Here is a 17,181-nt window from a genome sequence, read left to right on the forward strand (position 1 = left end):
AATCACCAGTCCATTTCTATCATACAGGAGGTACACTCACCGTTCTAGGAGCAGTGGGGTGGCAGCTGCCCTAGAGCCTGCTGGGGGTGTTCTTTCAGGTTCTTTTATCTTCTGCCCGACGGAAAAATACTCTGAAAGTTCTGCGTTCTGTTTCCCCTTTACACTAGCTTAGGTTTTGTCCGCATGGCACACAAAATGAAACATTTTCGCTGCACCTCAATACAGGGGACAATTTTAAACCAATGCCAAAACCAGCTGTAATTCCAAGACCAGGTGCAATTCCAGTTCCAATTCCAATAGCAATTGAACTTCCAATTCCAATTGAAATTCCCATTCCAATTCCAATACCAAGTGCAACTGCGATTCCAATACAGATTAAAGTTAAGATTCTGGTTCTGATTCCAATTCCAATACTTATTGCATTTCCAGTATCAACGCAATTCCAATTGAAATTCCTATTTCAATTCTAATACCAGTTCAAATTCCAAAACTAATTTAATTTCAGATTTAAATTCCAATACCAGTTGAAGTTCTCATTCTAACACCTACTGAAATTCCAATACCAATATCAAGTGAAACCCTCATACCAATCCAGTATAAAAGCAATCACTTCATGCCATTCTTCATCCCTAAACGGCGTTAACACATCAACACACCCGCAACCATTAGACGCTCCCCAGGGTGTGGCCGTTCTCTGGAGCAGCGTGCAGTGCGTTCTCTTCACTGGGACCGGGCTGAATGGGGGAGGGTGGTCAGTGCTGAGGGGGTGGGGGGAGAGACGGAGTGCGTTACTCACAGACAGGCCTGCAGCCGTATTGTCCGTTCTTCTTCAGGGCGCACACCGAGTTCTCGTTGCATTTGTGGGCCTTGCAGCTCAGTTGTCCTTTACTGCAGGTGCACTTTGTGTCACAGCGCTTGTTCAGCCACTTGTCTCCGGACTGGAAGAGAGCAGCAGAGTAAACATACAGTACGCTGGCTATTCGGCCCACCTTATCTGTGCTGACCCCAATGTCCAATTAAAGTGACTCTCTTCTCCTGGTGCACGATCTACATCACTGCATTCCCTGCATATTCAACTGCCTGTCAGCTGCCTCTTAAATGCCACTATTTTATCTGCCTTCTCCATCACCCCTTACAGGCTCCAACCACTCTGTGTGTAAAAACTCATCCCACATCACATGTCTCCTTTCAACTTGCCCCTCTCACCTTACATCCATGTTGTCTATCCTTGACGTTTTCATCCAAGGATAAAGATTTTCCCTGTCTACATTTCTACCTGGGAATAAAGATCCTGACTGTCTATCTTTCTACCCTGGGAATAAAGATCCTGACTGTCTATATTCCTACACTGGGAATAAAGATTCTGACTGTTACCAGGATTCACGGGACTGTGTAATGGAGAGAGTTTGAGCAGGATAGAAGTTTATTCATCGGAGTGTGTGAGAATGAGGGATGGACTTATAAATGTATAAAAGCACGAGGGACACAGATAGGGTGAGTGTGCACAGTCTTTCGCCCAGGGCAGCAGACAAAATGCTGAAGGAACTCAGCAGGTCTATGGAGGGGAACAAACAGCTGATGTTCCGGGCCGAGACTCTTCATCGGGACTGGAAAGGAAGGGGGCAGAAGCCAGAATAAGGAGGTGGAGGGTGTGGGCAGGAGAGGAGTACAAGCTGGCAGGTGATAGGTGGGACTAGGTGAGGGGGAAGGTGGGTGAGTGGGGGAAGAGGGAATGAAGTAAGAAGCTGGGAGGTGATAGGTGGAAGAGGTAAAGGGCTGAAGAAGAAAGAATTTGATAGGAGAGAGAGTGAATGCTGTGCTCTCCATTAATACCATAGCACTAAAAAATATAAGAAAAGAATTAGGCCATTCGATCCATCGAGTCTGCTCCGCCATTCAATCATGCCTGATTTCTTTTTCCCAAAGCCGTTCTCCTGCCTTCTCCCCTTAATCCCTGATCCCCTTACCAATCAAGAGTCTGTTAATCTCTACCTTAGATGACTTGGACTCCACCACATTGTGTGGCAATGAATTCCACCGATTCACCGGCCTCTGGCTGAAGGCATCCCTCCTCATCTCCGTTCCAAATGGACACACCATTATTCTGAGGCTGAGAACTCAGATCCTAGATGGTCCCACTGATGGAAATACCCTCTCCTTGTCCACTCTATCCAGGCCTTTCAGTACCTGGAGGTGGTTTAAAAGGTCAGCACAACATCATAGGTTGAAGAGCCTGCACAGGCCCTTCAGCCCACAATGTTGCACCAACCTTTTAACCCACTTCAGGATCAATCTAACCCTTTCCTTCCACATAACCCTCCATTTTTTCTTTTATCCATCTAAAACTCTTAACTGTCCCGAATGTACCTTCAATGAGATTCCCCGCCCATCTCTCTGAATTCCATCTTCTGGGAATGAAAGGGTTATTATATGAGGAGTGCTTTTCAGGCTCTGGGCTGGTGCTCACTGGAATTCAGAAGAATGAGGGGTGACCCTCATTGAAACCCATCGAATGTTGAAAGTCCTTGATAGAGTGGATGTGGAGAGGTTGTTTCCTATGGTGGGGGAGCCTAGGGTCAGAGGTCACAGCCTCAGAGTAGAGGGACGTCCATTTCAAATGGAGATGAGGGGGAAATTCTTTAGCGAGAGAGTGGTGAATTTGTTGCCACAGTTGGCTGTAGAGGCCAAGTATATATAAGGTGGGGGGTTGATATGTTCTTGATTACTCAGGGCGTGAAAGGTTACTGGGAGAAGCAGGAGAGTGGAGTTGAGAGGGAAATGGATCAGCCATGATGGAATTGCAGAGCAAACTTGATAGGCCAAAAGGCCCAATTCTGCTCCTATGCCTTATGGAGTACAGGCCCAGACGCATCAAACGCATTGTACCCCGAGTATGTGTGATAATGAAAACAAATTTGAACCTTGGCTAACTGTGATGTGGGATTATGGGATCTCAAGGCTGGAGATGAAAGGTTCTCCCTGGCCCCACCTGGGGCCTGCAGCTCAGCAAGCTCACCTGGTAGTAATCGTCGTTGTAGTCGAGGCAGCCGCAGTCCTCCAGCCGGACACAGAGGTCGCCACTGAGCACAAACCCACTGTCGCACTCGCATCCCTCCGCGCAGGTGTGCTTGCTGTCGCAGGTGGAGCTGGCGTAGATGTCAGTGCAGGTGGCCGGGCACGAGGACGCGCATTCGGTGTAGTGGCTGTTCTTCCCGCAGGCCAGAGCTGTGGGGACAAGGGTGGGCGTCAATGGGGCTCAGGCACCTGTCAGTGGCATCCACAACTAGGAACCAGAATCAGGCTTATTATCCCTGAAGTGTACGACATGAAATTAGTCCTCATCCCGAAACATTGACTGTTTATTCCCATCCACAGACGCTGCCTGACCCGCTGAGTTCCTCCAGCATTTTCTGTGTGTTGCTCAAGATTTCTAGCACCTGTAGAATCCCTCCTGTGTGTATGCTATGAAATGTGTTGTTTTATGGCAACAGAATGGCATAAAACATAAAATTACTTTAAGTTACAAAAATAAAATAGTGAGAAAATGAAGGAATTGTGAGGTTATAGCCCAGGGGCGGGGTTAAGGGGACAAGCTCCCACTATCTAATAAATGCTCAAAGTTGCATGTGCATCAAACAGCCTCTGACAACCAAGTCCAACTCTGGCCTTCACGTGTGGTTTAGCCACTCAGCTCAGTGGAACTGTTTCTGCTGACAGGAGAAGGGCAAAGGCAGGTTACTCGTGGCTTAAAACCCGTCGCTTCAGTGGGTGGCTCTCGTCAGCTCATCTCGGAGAAGGAGAACTCGGATCTCAAACCTCCGCTGCCCCACTCAAGGGGAAGGCTTCGGGAGCAGACCCTGAGGGAAAACCCCAGAGCTGGAGTTCAAGGCTGACTGGAAAGTCCTGTGATGCTGCAGGTGCCAAACTGTAACGGTCTCTGCTGATCATGTGGGTTCATTGAATGATTGGAGAGGGGGAATTAGCAACACGGGCAACAGCTTGCTCTCCATACTGTACTGCCCTGGCTTGCGTATCTAGACAGCTAGGATGCAACGTTCATGGTCAACTCCGACCGAGGAAGGCCTCAGTGAGACGGTGTTCACGGACCATTCAGATATCTGATGGCAGAGCGGAAGAGGCTGCTTCCTTAGTGTTGAGTGTGGGTCTTCAGGCTCCTGTACGGTATTGGAATTGGTTTGTTATAGAGTCACAGAAAATTACAGCACAGAACCAGGCCCTTCAGCCCATTTAGACCATGCCAACCCATTTTAGCTGCCTACTCTCATCGACCTGCACCCAGATCATAGCCCCCCATACCCCTACCATCCATGTACCTATCCAAACTTCTCTTAAACATTGAAATCTAAATCACATCCACTGCTAGTGATTTCACACTCTCACCATCCTCTGAGTGAAGAAGTTTCCCCTCACGTTCCCCTTGAACATCTCACCTTTCACCCTTAACCCATGACCTCTCACCCAACCTCAGTGGAAAAAGCCTGCTTGCATTTATACTATCTATACCCCTCATATATCAAATCTCCCCTCAGTCTTCTACCTTCCAAGGAATTAAGTCCTAACTTATTCAATCGTTCCTTATAACTCAGGTCTTCCAGTCCCAGAAACGTTCTTATAAACTTTCTCTGAACTCTTCCAATCTTATTTACATCTTTCCTGTAAGTAGGTGACCAAATTTATCACATGTACCAAGACACAGTAGAGTGAAAAGCTTTTCCTAAGGTGCATGGATAAAAACTGGAAAGAGTTGATGGAGCCACAGCAAGTTTTTTAGCCTCTTGAGGAAGTAGAGATGTTGCCTGGACCAGGACACCTGGTTTTGTTGACCTCGAGGGAAATGACCCCATGTTACTAATCTCTCTATCTCCTGTCCCCCTTCCCTGATGGTACAAATAAGACCATGGGCCATTTGGCCCATCGAGTCAGCTCCGCCATTTCATCGTGGCTGATCCATTTCCCTCTCAGCCCCAATCTCCTGCCTTCACCCTGTAACTTTTCACACCCTGACTTATCGAGAATCGATCACCCTCCACTTTGAATATCCCTCATGACTTGGCCCACCCAGTCACCCGAGGCAACAAATTCCAGAGATTCACCATCCTTTGGCTAAAGAAATTCCTCCTCATCTTCGTTCTAAATGGCCAGCTCTCTATCCTCTCCTCTCAGTCCTAGACTCCCCCACTAAAGGGAACAGCCTCTTCACATCCATTCTATTGAGACCTTTCAATATTCAATGTGATTCCCCCCTCATTCTTCTGAATTCCAGTGAGTACAGGCCCAGAGCCGTCAAACACTTCTCACGTGACAAGCCTTTCAATCCAAGAGTCATTTCTGTGAACCTCCTTTGAACCCTCTCCAATGTCAGCACTTCCTTTCTTAGATACGCGGCTCACAATAAGCAGGTTGATAGGTTCTTGATTGGTCAGGGTGTGAAAGGTTAGGAGGAGAATGGGTTGAGAGGGAAAATGGATCAGCCATGATGAAAAGGAGGGGAAGACTCGATGGGTCGAATGGCCTGACTCTGCTCCTGTGTTTTATGGTCTTTGCACTGACGTGAACCAGATATTCTCTGGATCTCCTTTAGTACATCGCCCCAAAATACTAAGTTGTAAGGTTCCCCGAGACAGCTCAGGGCCGGAAGAGACCAGGAGTATTTGAGACACAGATGAAACTTCAACATCGGAAAAATATCCCAAGGCATTTCAGAGCACCAGTGAAAAATGGGGATCGTTTATCCATTTCTGTCGTGTCAAAGTAGGATGAAGCGTCAGCGAGAAACGGAAAACTAAAAATAGATCAAAGCAAGGAGCTCCAGTGGAAGGGAAGGAAGATTATTCCTGGGTTTTGAAGTAAATCCTCAGATTTCACTCCGCAGGGGTGTTTGAAGAAAATAGATGAGGGGCCTCAGATACATTAATAATAACATCCACTCTGCTTGAAGCTTTCACGATGGAATTCAGCTGTCAGATTGGAAATTAGTTACAGTCCCCCAAGCATTGATGCTGAGTAGGGAGGGAGGGAGAGAGAGTGAAACAGAGAGACAGACAGACAGAGAGAGAGAGGGAGAGAGAGAGTGACTGAGAGAGAGAGAGGCAGACAGAAACAGAGACAGAGGGAGAGAGAGAAAAAGAGAGACAGTCAGAGAGAGAGAGAGACAGAGGCAGAGAGAGAGAGTGACTGAGAGAGAGAGAGGCAGACAGAACAGAGACAGAGGGAGAGAGAGAAAAAGAGAGACAGCCAGAGAGAGAGAGACAGAGGCAGAGAGACAGAGAGAGAGCGACTGAGAGAGAGAGAGGCAGACAGAAACAGAGACAGAGGGAGAGAGAGAAAAAGAGAGACAGCCAGAGAGAGAGAGAGACAGAGGCAGAGAGAGAGAGACAGAGAGAGAGAGTGACTGAGAGAGAGAGAGGCAGACAGATCAGAGACAGAGGGAGAGAGAGAAAAAGAGAGACAGCCAGAGAGAGAGAGTGGAGGAGACAAGGAGAAAGAGAGACAGAAAGAGACAGATGGATAGAGAGACAGACAGACAGAGAGACAGAGAGAGAGAGGCACAGACAGAAACAGAGAGAAAGGGGGAGAGAGAGAAAAAGAGACAGACAGAGAGAGAGAGAGGAGGAGACAGGGAGAAAGAGAGACAGAAAGAGATAGGCAGATTGACAGAGAGACAGAGAGAGACAGAGGGAGACACACTGGAGGGGGGAGAGATAGAAAGAGAGAGAGAGAGACAGATAGGGTCAAAGAGGGAGAAGGAGAGTGAGACAGAGAGAGAGAAAGACACACACACAGTGGGAGAGATACGGTGGGGGAGAGAGACAGAAATAGTGAGAGACAGACAGAGAAAGAGACAGAGAGTGGCAAAGGGGAAGCTAGAAAGAGAGAGACACAGAAAGACAGAGAGAGAGAGAGAGAGAGAGAGAGAGAGAGAGAGAGAGAGAGAGAGAGAGAGAGAGAGGGTGAGGCAGAGACAGAGACAAGTGAACTCAAATACAAACAAACTCTAGCCACTGGAAACCTGAAATAACAACACAAGGTGCTGTAAATAGTCAGATGGAAGATCACCAGCTCAAAATGTTGCCTTTACATCTCTCTCTGTGGATGCTGCCTAACCTACTGAGTGGTTCCAGTAATTTTTTTCTTTTTTGTTTCAAATTTCAGAATTGCAATTCAGAATCAGCTGCGGCGAAGCGGGTTTGTCAGCCGTGAGAGAGTGTCGCGGTGACTGAGTGAGCATGGCCTGAGTGAGAGAGCTAGGCTGGTATGATCAGGAACACCTGATTTAGCTCTCCACCTTACTGAGGTGGATAAGATCATGAGGGACATAGACAGGGTCAATACGCGTAGTCTTTTGCGGAGTCGAGGAAGAGAGGGCGTACGTTTTAAGCAGAGAGCGGAGAGATTTAACAGGAATCTGTGGGGCAGCTTTTCCACCCAGAAGGTAGTAGTCAGTATATGGAACAATATTCTAAGGAAGTGGTTGATGTGGGCACAATAACAATATTTATAAATAAATGTGGGGCGGAGGGGTGCTTTGGGGTTCTGACGTTTCTGCCGTTTACTCTTTGGGTTTTTTCTCTTTCCTGGATGTCTGTGAAGAGTAAGAATTTCAGGTTGTATACTGTATACATTCTCTGATATTAAATGGAAATATTCGAACCATTGAAGCTTTTGGACAGTGTTGTGCATTTAACGTTTCAGTAATATTTGAGTGATCATGTGAATATATTGCTTGATTAAGTATTCTTGTTCATTTACAACAATTCATTATGGGTTACATGTATAAACACATGAACTGCCTACGTCATCACGCTACCGTGTGATACGTACACAGCTCACTTAATGTAAACATGAAGTTAGACCCACACTTCAGACTAAACTGAGCTGATGTGCTTGGGTTGGTGCTTTCCCCACCATATACAGCGGGATATTCCATTTCTTTACTAATCTGTACATGTTGCTTGTACACTGTATTTAAGGTAGATACTTCTGTTTATTTTGTAGTGTGATTGTAGCTACACTGTGGGATGCATCATATTCCAATTCATGTGTCGTCTTGCATTAACTCTGTGGGTGATTAAAGGTGGTATGTCCTGGAGCCTAATAAACGGGTTCATCGCTCTCAGTGGCAGAGAGCGAGAGATCAGGACTGTCAGAAGTTCACACTGGACAAAGTCCAGAGCTATTATTGTGTTTTCTGGTAGGTATCCTTTTGTAAATATGGGCAGTTTTTTTTCACTACTTTCACCAGTTTTTGTAAGTTTGGTTTTCGACATTCCTAATAACCACCCTTGCACAAAAGTGCTAAGTGACACCAGTCACGTTTCCTTTGGTCAAAACCTACGTATTTACCAGGGAGGCACTATACATACATAACAAGACCTTAGATCAGCCACTGAGTGATAGCACTAGGTTGAAGGACTGAATGGCCTCATCCTGTTCCTACTAATTCAGTCAGAGCCTCTGGATAGATTGAATAGCCCTTGGATGCTCATGGGTCAGTGGGTGAGGGCACTCGACTGAGCCTGGAGGAGAGGACCAGGAGGCAGCGAGGGATCTGCATGTGGCCTCACTTACGGCAGAAGGTGTTGTTCCTCCACTTGATGCCAACGCCCTCGCTCTTGCACACCTCAACGTAGGACTGGATGTTGTCGCAGAGGGCGGAGACCATCCCGCCATAGGTGCAGAGGTCGAAGACGCAGTTCTCGATGAAGGGGGTGGGGTCGACGATGTCGTGGCACTGGCTGTACTTGGCCGAGAGCAGCTCTCCACACTGGGACCTCAGCTTTGACTCCTCCCCGGCTATGCAGGGGGGGCTCAGGTCATCCCTGTCATCAGAATAGCACCTGGGGGAGAAGAAAGCACAGTCTTACCCAGCGCCGGATTGGCAGTGCACTTACCCTCGTCACCTCTGCTTCCCTCACTACTGCTCTCACCCCAGACCGAACGGGATGGAGTTCTCTTGGTCCTTACCTTTCGCCCTCCCAGTGCATTAAGTTCTGATGTTTCTTCAATGGGATCCCCTCCCCCACCCTCCCCACCCCTCTCGACTTTCCGCAGGGACTGCTCTCCGGTTCAGACATCCCTTCCCTCCCATCGCTGCCCGTTCCCTTGTAAACGTAGGGGACTTAACCCCATGTCTCCTCCCTCACCAACGTCCTGGGTCCCATCTAGGTGAGGCTGACGAGGATTAAATTGGTACATGATCGTCACATGTCCCAAGGTACGGTGAAAAACTTTGTTTTGCATGCCGTGCATATACAACTCTTCACTGCATCAAAATGGGAGTGGGCGGGCTTTTGCTATTACTTGCATGGTGGTTGGTTGGAGGGGGGTCAGTATGAGTGTGAGGGGGCTTTGGGGGTTCGATGTTTCTTTCATTCATTCCAGGAGGTTTCTTGTTTCAAGGTTGTCTGTGAAGAGTACGAACTTCAGGTTGTATGCTCTGATATTAAAATGAACCTTTGATATATGTCACCATATACAACCCTGAGATTCATTTTCTTGTGGGCAAATCTATAGAATAATATCCATAACAGAATTAATGAAAGATAGGCCAACTAGGGAGTTCAACCAGAGTTTTAGAAGACAACAAACTGTACAAATGCAAAAAGAAAGAAATAATAAACAATAAATAAATAAGCAATAAGTATTGAGAACATGAGATGAAGAGTCTTTGAAAGTGAGGCCATTGGTTGTGGGAACATTTCAATGATGGGGCAAGTGAAGTTATCCCCTTTGGTTCAAGAGCCTGGTGATTGAGGGGTAATAACTGTTCAATGCTGGGTCAAGAGATGGCTTTCAATTGTTAACTTGGCAAATCGTTTTATTAGTGTCTCAGGTACTGAGATACGGCTTTGTCTTGTATACTATCCAGATCATTTCAATGGTTCAAAGGTTCACTTTAATATCGGATGATGTAGACAGTGTACAACCTGAAATTCTTACTCTTCACAGACATCCACTAAAAACAGATGAAATACCCCAAAGAATGAATGACAGAAAAATGTTAGAGCCCCAAAGCCCCTCTTCCCACCTCCCACATACAAGCAAAAAACTTTATACAACTAAAGCAACACAAACAAAATGTTGGAAGAACTCAGCAGGTCAGCCAGCATCTGTGGAAGTGAGCAAGTAGTCAATCTTTTGGCTGAGACCCTTCTTCAGGGGACTGAGAAAGGGTCCTGACCTGAAACATCATCTGTTCACTCTTTTCCATCGATGCTGCCTGACCTGCTGAGATCCTCCAATATTTAGTGGGTGTTGCTTTGGGTTTCCAGCATTTGCAGATTTTCTCCTGTTTGTGACTTATGCAGCTAAAATTGAAACTATCACAAGATTTGTCTTCTGAAGAAACTTCTGGATAATATCATCTCCAGATCCAACAACTACAAGTTCAGCTTGGTAGAGGTGTTAACAATAACTTAATGTGATAATACTCTCTCACCTCCCGGGTGGAAGGCTGTTAATTTCCAGTCCCACCCCAGACACCCAGTGTAGAACTGAGGGTGTGCTGTACAGTCAACAGTACTGTCTGTCGCTCCGATCAAGGGCTGTGGCTGCCCCACCACTGGCTGGCTTGGAATCACTCTGATGTCCCATCCAGTCCACTATTAGTCAAATAGATTGTCCAGTCATGGTCATAGCATGAAGTGAGGGCTCCTTTGTTCACTCCGACCATCACATATCCCAGTGGCCACCCATTCCAATTCTACTTCCATTCTAACGTGTTGGTCCATGGTCTCCTCCACAGCTACGATGAGGCCACACTCAGGGTAGAGAAGCAACACCTCAAATTCCGTCTGAGTAGCCTACAACCTGATAGCATTCATATCGATTTTTCTAACCACCCCCCCCCCTTCCCGCTCTCTCTTTTTCCATTTCCCCATTCTGGCCCTCTTCTCCTCACCTGTCCATCACCTCCCCCTGGCGCCCCACCTCCCTCCCCTTATCACATGGCCCACTCTCCTCTCCTATCAGACTCCTCCTTCTTCAGCCCTTTACCTTTTCCACCTATCACATCCCAGCTTCTCACTTCGTCCCCCTCCCCTACTCAAATTCCCTCTCACACGGTCTTGCCTATCACCTGCCGGCTTGTACTCCTCTCCCACCCCCTCACCTTCTTATTTTGCCCACTTTCTTTCCAGTCCCGCTGGAGGGTCTTGGCCCGAAACATCGACTGTTTATTCCTCTCCATAGATGCTGCCTGACCTGCTGACTGTGTGTTGCTTTGGATTCCCAGCATCTGAAAAATTCCTTGTACTTCTATGTATACGTCAACTGCACTGATCCCTGGGTGAATCTGCGCTTGGGGACACGGTGAGCCTGTCTTACCGAGAGTTGTCTTACCGAGAGTCATCGTCGTCATCGTCATCATCATCGTTGTCGTTGTCTCTGACCTGCCAGCTGTTTCCGAACTGAGGAACGTTCTTTGCCAGCAGACCGTTGGGCATGAGCAGTTCGTCGGTGATGTCGTTGTTGAAGTTGCCACACATCCCGCACACCTGAAACACGGGCGCAGAGAGGCTCACTGGGATTGGCCGGCGCAACGACCCCCACCCCTCCCACCTCAAGCACCTGGGCCTCCAACACCTCAATCCCGCCAGTGCACGGAATCACCCACCCGCAGAGATCGCGGGTGGAAATGAGAAACCAGAAAGGTTAACGGGCCAATGTTACGGACCACCCAACAGTTCGCAGGACTTAGAGGGACAGACCTGTGGAGAGATCGCAGACTGTTTCAAGAAACATAAGCTTGTGATCGTAGGTGACTTTAACTTTCCACATACTGACTGGGAGACCCATACTGTAAAAGAACTAGATGGATAGAATTTGTCAAATGTGTTCAGGAAAAGCATTTCAGGATGTATATTGTATACATTTCTCTGACATTAAATGTACCTTTGAAATCTTTGAAAGTTTCCTTCGTCAGTATGCAGAAGTTCCAACAAGAGCATGTGCTCTTGTAACTTCAAAACTTGGTAGTATTAACTTGGTAGTTAATAAGGAATGAGTCAGGGCAGGTGACAGAAGCTTGTGTCTAGTGATCACAATGGTATTAGTTTCAAAGTAAATATGGAAAAGGACAGGCCTGGTCCAAGGGTAGAGATTCTAAGTAGGAGAAAGGCTAAATTTGATGGTATCAGAAAGGATCTGGAAAGTCTTCAACAGATATTGAGGCCCTGAATCACAGATTCGGCAGCGCATCAGATTCAGCAATTGCGCTCGTAAATATGCACCTGTCAGCTAATTATTATTTCATTGTGGGAATATTTCTCTCCATTCATTCTGTCGCAGTATTTGTCGAGACTTGGGCACGGCTACGCTTCGCTGCCTGCATTCCACCTTGCCTGAGAAATTGGACTGTCGAGTCACTGACTCTGAAGACTAACGGTACTCGTTTTATTCTTAATTGTTCTTTTCAGCCACCGTGTGGGCTTCGTTTTCCATTTGGGAGATTTAGTTTACGACCCTGCTTGGCCTGGCATTTTCCTTTCCCTTGAACACTGCTCGCATTAAAGTCTGTGAACTATCGACCCGCTTCAGTGTCTCTCACTCCGCACTTGGGCCATGTCCGCACCTGGTGACACTGGTTAAGAAAACCAAGGAGGTGCATAGCAGGTACAGACGGGTAGGAATAAATGAGGTGCTTATGGAGTGCAAGAGAACACTTAAGAAAGTGATCAGGAGGGCTAAAAGAAGACATGAGGTTGTCCTAGCGGACAAGGTGGAGGAGAACCTTAAAGCTTCCTGTCCGCCTTCTCTATGCCTAATAACCATCGATCAGCCCATTTCTACTGAGACACCGGCTTGTGACAGTTAGGGTTTTGAAGTCAAGGAGACCCAGATGTGTTTGGGTGACACAGTAATGTAATGCTACTCCAGTGCCAGCATTCCAGGTTCAGTTTCACCACTAGCTGTGACCACATAGGTTTCCTCCGGGTGTTTCTCCTGCATTCCAAAGACGTACGGTTTAGTAGGTTAATTGGTCACATGGGTATAATTTACTTTACTCTGAGATACCAAAGTGTTGGGTTATCAACTGCAGGTTTTGATGGACTCCAGACCAACGTCTCTTTGGAGGCTTTGGCTATCCCTCGCGTGGTGGGGTGTGGGTCAGTGCTTCTGCCCCTGTGTGTGTGAGGGAGGGGGAGGAAAGCTCTGGCTTCTGATATTACTATCATTCATTTTTGGGGTTTCTTGTTCCGTGAATGTCTGTGGAGAATAAGAATTTCTGGCTGTATAAATTCTCTGATATTAAACTGAACCAGGTGACCAATTGTTGAACTTTGAATGTACGTTGAACTTTAACTGGACGGTGCAGGTTTGTTGGGTTGGAAGGGTCTGTACTGTGTTTTTTCTCTATCCTCCCCACTCACTGCCCCCACACCATCCACCCAGTAACAACCTCCTCACCTTCCCGTAGTATGAATTTGGCAGCTTAATCTCGAGGTGGTGGTTGCCATCGAACCTGACCATCAGCCCGAACTTGGTCTCCAGGACGGTGTAGATGCCAGTGGTGTAGATGCTGACGCCCTTCACTTCATCCTTGAAAGGTGTCCTGATCTTTGTGTCATCCAGCTATGGGATAAGGATAACAGGTCAGGGAGAAGGAGTGGGGTCCTCACCGCCTGGCTTCTCAAAGCCTTTCCACCATCTTGACGATCAACGTCAACCATCCTGAATGAGATCGCTCCGAAACAAGACTCAGGTCAGCTGGGTGAGAGTAGCCTGCGTGACTGGGACCCTGTCCACCACCCTAAACCTTCCTTCCGTCCACCGCCAGTAAACAGAAGCTGCAGGACGCACTTGCCCAGGACACTCCACCTCTACCAGCAAGAACGAGGGCAGCAGGCAGATGGAAACACCACCCAGATCGCACACCATCCTGACCTGGTTCACCATCACCCTCTCCAGTCTACGTAGAGTTAACACAGGATATTTCCCGTCACAACAAACCCCAGGTTCACCACCCCGAGACACTTCAGAGACTCTATTTCCATTACTCAGATTTGAATTTTAAGTCCCACATAAAGAACGTGACCAGAGCAGCATTCCTATGCTTAAGAAATATTGCAAAGGCACGTCCATTTCTGTCACGCAATGATGCTGTAAAACTAACTCACACCTTAGAATAGAATAGACTGGATTACTGCAACGCACTTTTTACTGGCCTTCCAAAACAAACATCAATTCATTCAGAACACAGCTGCTGGACTTTCAACCAAAACCAGGATGAGGGAACATAACACTCCCATACTCTGTCTCCCAATACTCTGTATTGGCTTCCTGTGTCTCTTAGAATTGACTGTAAAGTTCTCTTACTTGTTTTTAAAACTCTCAATGGTCTGGGACCGGAGTACATCACAGAATTGTTTTTGTATTATAATCCTGCTTGAGCGCTCAGGTCCTCTTCCACCAGTCTCTTAAATTTCAACACTCTCCCTCAAAAGATAATTGGCAGGTCAGCTTTTTTGAGCGATGCTCCTAAACGGTGGAATTCAATACTATAAGGAATGCAGACTCAGTTGACACACTTCTCAACGCCAGCTCAAAACCTATTTATTTAACATTGCTTTTGACTAACATCTTTTTGTCTTTTATTTTCATGTTTGCACTTTATCCCATTGTAAAGCACATTGAACTACATCATCTGTATGAAAAGTGCTCTATAAAAAAAGTTCCTATTTTTTCTCAGCTCAAACTGGTAAAACCTGAGGTGCGGGCATACCCAAGCACACTCATTTCTCAATTGCTAGGAACCTTTGGACTGCTCTAGTGGTGTTTAGTATTGTGGCTTTCTGCAGGTTTACATAAATATTGCTGTGTAGCCCTTATTGTTAAATGCTATTGTGTAGTAACTTCAGGATGATACCAGTTGTAGATATTACTATTGGGACAATGTTCATATTCCATAGTCTTTCAATTTCCTCTTTTAATTCAGCCTATTTCTGGTGTCTTTCACTTTTTGATATCTGTATATTATGTGTGTTTAGAATGGCTCTATCTATTAAGTTGTTCTGGCTTGTTTAATTCTGTATTATTATATCTATACAGTTAATATTGATTGTCCTATCTATAATCATGGACCAGTGGCAGTAAAATTTGTTGGACTCTGACTCTAAAACTGGATTAGACTTGTATTTATCATAAGGTATGATTTATTTTATGAGTTTAAATTTTAAAACAAGATTTTGGTGAATGATGTTTGCCAATTGATCGTGCCTGTGTAAGTAATCAGGTTGAGTTAAACTGCTGCAGGATCCTGTAATGTGTTGGATTGTTTCTCCTTTCTCTTGGCATTTTCTGTATTTATCATCTTGAATTTGTTGGTCTTTTATTATGTATTTTTGATAATTTTTTTGTGTCAACCATCTGGTCCTGTTTTGGCACAAGGAACCCTTCTGTTTCTGGGATGAGGTCTCCATCTCTGAACCAGGCTTTCGATGCTTCCTTGTCGACATCTAGTCTTCCATGCAGGGTCATGCTCTTCCATTGGTTAACTTTTTCCTTCTGTATGATAATTTCTTTATTTTTCTGAGTTGAGTTTTAGTGATGTGTACTCCTTGTCAGAATTGCATATGCTCACATAGAGTGCTGAATCCTGCTTTCGCCGATATCCTTGGAAGCTTTATCTGACTGGTGCGTAGATTTTTAAAGTCTGTTATTCCTCTTTCTTCTTCTATCCTAGGTAGTGTTAATCTCAGCACATTCAAGTCTACTTAATGTTTTCTAAAATTTGTCATTTCAGTTCTTAATTTCCTTTGTACGTTTTCCAGATTGGTTTTGGACCAAGATATTATGCCAAAAAATGCGTTAGTTTGGGTATAGCAAAAGTGTTTGTTGCCCCTGTTATATTTTTGCTATTGATCTCCATTTGGCAGATTTTCTTAAGCCATTAAGCAAATTCTGTTGAAAGTTTTCTGTTTATTGCACCATGATCTATTTTCTTTGCTTGTTGATATCCCAGATAATTATATAGTTCATACTCACCCATTGGTTGTATTGCTGCTCTGTTTTATATTCTGCTAGCTCAATGCACCTTTCTTTATGTTTAATGTTCCGCACTTTTCCAGTCCGAAGTTCCTGTTTACATCTTTTGAAGATAGTTCTACTGTTTGAATTAATTGCTTTAGCTTTACTGATGAAGGAGTGTATAATTTCAAATCACACATGTATAGAATGTCTGTCAAGATATAATTCATTTCATTGTTTCTGATTTGATACCTAATTTTCATCTGAATCAGTAAATTATAGAGTGGGTTAAAGCTAAACAAAACCATTGTGGACTTGAGAGCTGCCTTGGGAAATGCTTCAGTTTAGTTTGGTTATTGTGTTTGTTTATTTTGATAATGATGCCTGTTTGTTTTTGGTTGTTAGCACTTAGGGAGACTATGGTACGCCAATGCCTCATCACGTTGTAAGAATGTCATAAGTATTGGGTGTAGTTTATGTATATTAAGAACTTTTATTAACCATGAATGTAGGACAGAGACAAATGCCTTTTGGTAGTCAATATAGCAACGTGAAAGATTTCTGCCTTTCCGCTGGGTTTGATGTGGAATTTCAGAGTCTATTATCAGTTGTTCTTTACATCCTTTCATACCCTTACAACACCCTTTCTGTTCTTCTGTAAATATCTTGTGGTTACCTAACTGAGTGGTGATTAGTTGCGAGATACATGATGTTACAATTTAAATATAGTTTGTAAACAAATAATAGGGTGATATTTCAATGGGTCATTTGTGATTTCTCCTTTAAGTAAGAGATGTTTTTCTGTCAAAAATTCGGGCACTTCAGGATTTAAAAAAAAATTGTTGGCATAGATGAAGGCAAGTATATTTTTTGTACCAATAATTATGAATATTATCACTGCCAGTATTTTTACAGTTGTGGGTATTTTTTATAACCTCTTTCAGATTATCCATTGTAATGTTAGGTATTTACATTTCTTCAGTGGTGTGTGTGTGTGTGTGTGTGTGTGTGTGTGTGTGTGTGTGTGTGTGTGTGTGTGTGTGTGTGTGTGTGTGTGTGTGTGTGTGTGTGTGTGTGTGTGTGTGTGTGTGTGTGTGTGTGTGTGTGTGTGTTCTTTTTCCTACCTATCCTGTTTGGTTCTTGATTGTGCGTCACCCTGTTTGACCAGATATTGGACCAATCATTCATCATCTC

At 45.3% G+C, this 17,181-nt stretch overlaps 1 protein-coding gene across 1 annotated transcript in view; it reads right to left on the bottom strand.

Moving 5' to 3' along the window:
• The window catches only part of LOC140729807 (zonadhesin-like), an 80,892-nt gene that overhangs the window by 32,374 nt on the left and 31,337 nt on the right, over positions 1-17,181 (bottom strand). The window contains exons 13-17 of the mRNA XM_073050019.1: positions 13,429-13,593; positions 11,362-11,516; positions 8,590-8,858; positions 3,017-3,225; positions 797-938 (exon numbers count right to left, since the gene is read on the bottom strand). Coding sequence (XP_072906120.1) covers positions 797-938; positions 3,017-3,225; positions 8,590-8,858; positions 11,362-11,516; positions 13,429-13,593 — 940 coding nt within the window. The remainder of the gene's footprint in view (positions 1-796; positions 939-3,016; positions 3,226-8,589; positions 8,859-11,361; positions 11,517-13,428; positions 13,594-17,181) is intronic.

The sequence above is a fragment of the Hemitrygon akajei genome, chromosome 6 (genome assembly GCF_048418815.1).
Source record: "Hemitrygon akajei chromosome 6, sHemAka1.3, whole genome shotgun sequence".
Taxonomy (NCBI): Eukaryota; Metazoa; Chordata; class Chondrichthyes; order Myliobatiformes; family Dasyatidae; genus Hemitrygon; species Hemitrygon akajei.